This window comes from Mastigoproctus giganteus, chromosome 12 (genome assembly GCF_048544385.1).
Source record: "Mastigoproctus giganteus isolate SK-2022 chromosome 12, ASM4854438v1, whole genome shotgun sequence".
NCBI classification, from domain to species: domain Eukaryota; kingdom Metazoa; phylum Arthropoda; class Arachnida; order Uropygi; family Thelyphonidae; genus Mastigoproctus; species Mastigoproctus giganteus.
In genome coordinates, this window is record NC_143586.1 from 18,246,220 (window position 1) to 18,252,922 (window position 6,703).

A 6,703-nucleotide genomic window follows, 5' to 3' on the forward strand; every position below is an offset into this window, starting at 1 on the left:
GTTTACGTTCCCCGAGTTGCAACTCTTCAAACAAATCGAACCCTTCCAGACCCCCTTGGATTATAAACCATACGAAGACCAATTATTGGCACTTAGCCAACAGGAAAAGGGCCCCTTGAAGATGCAAAGTGGATTTAACTACTCCTGTGACTTCTGATTATATTCGTACAGAAGATCCTTGATCACGTGATTCGTTTCTAACGATGGACAGACGAAAACTCTGCACCCACCGAAGAATATTTCTCTGTTTGTCCGTCTGCTTATGCTCCACCTGCTTTGTCCTTTACATCCTGGCGTTCGTGAGCATCCCCAAGTACGCAATGTCGCCGGAGGATGTGATCGAGTTCGGTTTCGACTCCGACGCGAAACCCGGTGAGGTGGCAGACGGCAGAACGAGGAGACCCTCCGAATACACGGTGCATTTTTGGCTGCCGAGAAGAATCAAGGAACGCGTCGAGGGAAGTGGCAGAAACGAGACGCTCCCTTACGCTGCTGGGGTGCATCCGAGCTCCGTTTTACGATCCGAGGCTGCCGGACCATCATTACGAAGCGTGACGTTCTTCGATCAACAGAAAAATCGTCTTTCTCAAGGAAGGGAAACGTTGCGTTCCGGTCCTGCCGCTAAAAGACTCCCCCAGGCGGTGATTATCGGTGTGAAGAAATGTGGGACGCGTGCCATTCTAGAATTTCTCCGACTCCATCCAGATATAAGGGCAGCCGGTCCTGAAACGCACTTCTTTGATCGATTATACTACCGAGGCATCGAGTGGTACAGGTAGGTAGCGTTCGCTTCTTCAGAAACAGGCGCTTGTTGCCACGCAACAAAATTCGTTTTAAAAAAATACAAAAATAAATCTAATGAAAGAAAATTATTTATAAATAATTTTTGCGTGTGATTTTATTATTTTAATATTCCATTTTTTCAACGATTTTTATTTTTTGGAAAAAAATTGACTGTTTCCATTTTTTTTTTTTTTTTTTTTCGCGTGCGCAATTTACATTTCAACAGGCAGCTGGCGCCACGAGGCTGCACGCACGTGAGCGCTGTTTGCGTCACAATTGTATTGAAATTTACGAGAAATTGTTACGGAGCTGACGCACGTGACCGTGAGAAATCTGCTCGCGGGCGAAACGTCATGATGCACGTAAGGGTGAAATCACGTGGTGCGCGTGCTGGCACGAAAACGAAATTGGCATCTAATTTACGTGACGGAAGGGAGGCTGCGCATGTCCGACTCGGACATCACTTCGTTTTAAAGCGTGAAAGAAACGCAGTTGCTTACGATCCCGTAAACAGATTAGACGACGCAAATGCGATTCCTTACGATGTGTGCAGCGCCAATTGCATCACTCAGCGCCGTACTAAATTATCGTCTGCTCTTCAGTTGTCTTTGCAACGTGACACGAACATTTTCTTTATTAAAGAAATTGCTTTTTTTTTTTTTTTTTTCGTTTTTGTTTTCTTTTGTGTTGAAGATGCACGCGCTCCAAATTTGAATTCTTATTGCTTTGGTTCGGATGACAATCACCTAAAACGAAGACAAAATTCTGTTGAAGTTGGAAATAAAATTAGAAAAAGTCGGAACAGTTTTATTCAAAATTAAAATTAAGGAAAAATCTTAATTTTCAATAAAATTTTCTCTCTTATTTTTCTAATTTTATTTTTTTTAAAGCTATGTATTTATTATTCTAAGTTCGCTTTTCTAACTTTAAATTTCATTGTTGTTTTCTAATTTTAATCTTTATTGAAAAGTTCTGTTTTTAATTTATATTCTACTTATTTTGTTTTTCTCGATAGCAATTTATATTTTAAAATTTTCTGCTTTTCCTAATTTTTCTATTTTTCCTCATTTAAATTTCTATTGTAATTTTTCAATTTTTCCGAATTTTTATTTTTCTATTTTCCCAATTTTCATTTTTCTATTTTTTCTGAATTTCAGATTGTATTCTAAATTTTCTATTTTCCCCAATTTTAATATTTACATGCTTTTAAAATTTTTATTCCAATTTAAATTTGTTTTTTAATTTTTCAATATTTCTCAATTTTTATATCTTTCTAATTTTAATTTGTATTCTCATTTTTTATAATTTTCACTTTTCAAAATTTCTAATTTTAATTTCTCTGTTTTTCCTAATTTTTATTTTTATATTTTGTTCTCATTTTTATTTTTCTATTTTTACTATTTTTGTTGTTCCTAATTTTAATTTTTCTGTTTTTCCTGATTTTTATTTCTCTATTTTTCCTAATTTCAATTTCTATTCTAATTTTTCTGTTTTGCCAAATTTTAAATTGCATTCCATTTTTCCTATTTTCTCCTAATTTTAATTTCCATTATAATTTTTATATCATTCCTAATTTTAATTTGTATTCTATTTTTTCCTAATTTTTATTTTTCTATTTTTCTAATTTTTATTTTTCTATTTTTTCTAATTTCAATTTGCACTTAGTTTTTTATATTCCCTCAATTTTAATTTATATTCCAATTTTTCTGTTTCCCAATTTTAATTTGCATTCTAATTTTACGTATTTTTTAAATTCAATTTGTATACTAATTTTTTTTTTTCAATTTTAATTTGCATTCTGTTTTTCCTATTTTTTCCCATTTTTAATTTGCTTTCTAATTTTTACAAATTTTTATGTTTCTGTTTTTGATCATTTTAATTTATATTCTAAATTTTCCTAATTTTAATATTTATGTTTTTCCTAAATTTAGGTTTTCTGTTTTTCCTAAATTTAGGTTTTCTGTTTTTCCTAATTTTTATTTGCAATCTAATTTTTATGTATATTTTTAAATTTAATTTGTACTCAAAATTTTTCTGTTTTTTCCAATTTTACTTTTTATATTCTTATACTTTCGTATTTTTTCTCATTTCTATTTTTTCTATTTTGCCCAATTTTAGGTATTGTAAATTTCGCATTCTATGCAGAAATATTATTTTATTCTATTTTTTTTTCTAATTGCAATTTGCATTTTAATTTTCCATTTTTTCTAATTTTAACTTTTCTATTTTACTCAATTTCGATTTGCATTCTAATTTTCATATTTTTCTTAATTTTAATTTGTATTCTAATTTTTCCTATTTTGGTTTACACTGAAATGTAAATAACACCAAAATATGAAAATTTGTTATAAAGTGAGTATTATTGCACAAAAGATGAAGCTACTTAATAATTGGCAACAGGTCTCGATTCCGTACTGGATCCTGTCATCAAACAAGATTTGAAAGCTTTTTTACTAACTGTACAGGGCAGAAGACGCCAACTAACGAAGACAGTTAGTAATAGCCTTCAAATTTTTCGATTATTCCTGATGACAGCATTTAAAATGTATGGCCGAAACGTTGCGACTTTTTACGACAATTTTTAAGTATTTTAATCTACTTAATAATAAATAAAATTAATTCAACCAATTTAATTTTATAAAAGAAATCAGAACAGATTAATTTAATTATATATTATTTAAATTAATAAAATAAATTATTTAAAAAAAAATAATTTATGTGGCATTTAATAAGCTATAATACTTTAAATATTTTATAAAGGAGAAATTTTAAAAATTAAAAAATTAAAGTAAACTTTAAAAATTAAAAAAAAAATATAACGCTTTAAATTTTAAACTTGCATTAATAGTTTAAAAAATTAATAAAAGTTTAAGGCGTAGGTTGATCGAGCGATTGCGGTCGGAGTGGCATATTTTGTGATTCGAAAGCGATCTTCTGCGTCTAATTCACAATGGCTCTTATCTTCTGCCGCATGAGTGAGCATAAAAGATCATCTGCTTCGGAATCTTTCACAGACGAATGCCGATAGCGATAAGAGGATCGGAATCTTCTCACTCCATCCCTTAAATCCCGTTGCCATGATGACGAAAATTTTCTCCAGAAACCTCCCTTCCAAACCTTCCGCCGTTTTGCCTTTTACTTCCCGCCACCCACTTAGACTAAATCCCGCAGACGACTGAACCACTGTTAAAGGCAGTGGCCCCGTGAGGTAATCGATTCAGCCGAAGAGATTTCACACTGGACTGGCGTTTGCCTGTCTCCATTTATCGTCTGGTCTTGTAAGTTCTTAGCCTCCCCCCCAATAAGGACTGCAATAAAGTGTGTCCCTTCAAGCTGTTGCACAAGTGCCTAAAGAAGGGGGAAGGAATGAGTGCCACCTAGCGGAATGATTCTTAAACTTGCTCTTTGAGTGCGGATATATTTTTTCTCTGATGTCGTTTGGACTTTGAAGATGAATTTTTCCACTGAATAATCTAACTGGGTTATTTGCATTCTGCATAATTAACAGATTTGCCGCCAGGCGGCATTACAATGTCGTTGACAATTAATAGTTTGTAACAGACTACAATGTCGTCTGACAATTAATAGATTGCACTACATTACAATGTCGTCTGACAATTAATATTTTGCAGTAGATTACAATGGCCTCTGACAGTTAATAGATTGCACTAGTTTACAATGTCGTCTGACAATATTTTGCAATAGATTACAATGTCGTCTGACAATTAATATTTTGCAGTAGATTACGTCGTCTGACAATTAATAGATTGCACTAGATTACAATGTCTTCTGACAGTTAATAGATTGCACTAGATTACAACATCGTCTGACAATATTTTGCAATAGATAACAACGTTGTCTGACAATTAATATTTTGCAATAGTTGTCTGACAATATTTGCAATAGATTAAAATATCATCTGACAATTAACATATTGCAATTACATTTAATAGATTACAATTTCGTCTGACAACTAAAAGATTGCACTAGATTACATCATCTGACAATATTTTGCAATAGATAACAATATTGTCTGAGAATTAATATATTGCAATTACATTTAGTAGATTACAATGTCGTCTGACAATTAATATTTTGCAATAGTTGTCTGACAATATTTGCAATAGATTAAAATATCATCTGACAATTAACATATTGCAATTGCATTTAATAGATTACAATTTCGTCTGACAACTAAAAGATTGCACTAGATTACAACATCATCTGACAATATTTTGCAATAGATAACAATATTGTCTGAGAATTAATATATTGCAATTACATTTAGTAGATTACAATGTCGTCTGACAATTAATAGTTTGTAATAGAGTATAATGTTATCTGAGAGTTAATATATTACAATTACATTTAATAGATTACAATGTCGTCTGACAATTAATAGTTTGGAATCGATTTAAATATCATCTGACAATTAATATACTGCAATTGCACTTAACAGATATCAATGTCGTCTGACAATTAATAGATTGCACTAGATTACAATGTCGTCTGACAATTAATAGATTGCACTAGATTACAATGTCGTCTGATCATTAATGGATTGCACTAGATTAGAATGTTCGTCTAACCATCAATATATTGCAGTAGATTACAATGTTCGTCTGACAATTGATAGAGTTCCCCGAAATGAGAATTTCAAATTTTTATTTCTGTTGAATACAAAGATGAAATATATCTGACCAGTTGTTCTTTTCTGTTCCCTAGGCAACAGATGCCGACCAGCAGTGCCTACCAAATCACGATGGAGAAGACACCCAGTTACTTTATCACCAAACAAGTTCCTCAGCGAATCCATGCGATGTCTCCGAGTGCAAAGTTGGTGGTTGTGGTTCGCGATCCCGTGACTAGAGCAGTATCGGATTACACGCAGACGGCGAGTAAGAGAAGAGACACTCCATCTTTTGAAGAAATGGCTTTTCTCAATGGTACTGAGGTGGTGGACACGTCTTGGAGTGCCATTAGGATCGGGATATACGCCAGGTATCTGGACTGGTGGCTGAGGTACTTTCCCAAGCAGCAGATCCACTTCGTGAGTGGGGAGGACCTAGTAATGAATCCGGCCAAAGAAATGGCCCGTCTGGAAGAGTTTTTGGGACTTCAGAGAGTGATTACGGACAGACATTTTTATTTCAACGAGACTAAGGGGTTCCCTTGTTTACGAAGGTCGGACACCACCATCCATTGCTTAGGAAAGACAAAGGGAAGGTCCCATCCCACCATTTCCAACGACACCATTCAAAGGCTACGAGATTTCTACCGACCTTTCAACCTCAACTTTTATAGGATGACCGGAATCAACTTCGGGTGGCTCTGATGAAGAGTTTTTGTATGCGGGTTTTATACGTAAAAATATTTACATATCAACTGTCCCTCGATGTGTATTCATTTAAAAAAATATTTATAGCGCGATACTACTGATGGATGACCTACAAACGACTTTTATAAAAGGAATTCATTCTCAAGTTCCACTGACCAACTTTCTAATTTATGCAATAATAAATATTAATTTTCACTTTTGATTGCTTTGTATGGCTTACTGTGTGTTCTATACCTACATAAATGTGATCTTGGCTCGAATCAGATCGCAATGTAAATTTTAGTTTGAACAATATTATTATGGGTTCGGATCCAGGCCAAAAGGAACATGAATATCAGTTGTATAAACTAAGATGATTCTGGATTCGAATCCAGGTCGAATGATATGAGACATGAATGATAATTTGTCTAAACCAAGATGATCCTGGGTTCGAACCCAGGCTGAAAAAGATATCAACGGTAGGTTGCTTAAACTAAGACGATTCTGAGTTCTAATTCAGGTCAGGCTGAAAAAGTCTGATGGCAGTTTGTCTAAACTAAGATGATCCTGGGTTCTAACCTAGATCGAATGAGATATGAATGA

General features: G+C 33.4%; 1 protein-coding gene across 1 annotated transcript; it reads left to right on the top strand.

The window, feature by feature from the left end:
* The first annotated feature begins 320 nt into the window (after positions 1-320).
* On the top strand, positions 321-6,118 carry LOC150076747 (heparan sulfate glucosamine 3-O-sulfotransferase 6-like). The gene is made up of 2 exons (XM_090386638.1): positions 321-775; positions 5,509-6,118. The coding sequence occupies exons 1-2, from the start codon at positions 321-323 to the stop codon at positions 6,116-6,118; spliced, it is 1,065 nt and encodes a 354-aa protein (XP_090242764.1).
* Positions 6,119-6,703: the final 585 nt, after the last annotated feature.

Excerpts from the sequence above, each read along its gene's own strand:
- LOC150076747 (XM_090386638.1), top strand. The coding sequence starts at position 321 with ATGTCGCCGGAGGATGTGATCGAGTTCGGTTTCGACTCCGACGCGAAA. Across the intron at positions 776-5,508 it reads CGAGGCATCGAGTGGTACAG|GCAACAGATGCCGACCAGCA; the intron begins GTAGGTAGCGTT and ends TCTGTTCCCTAG.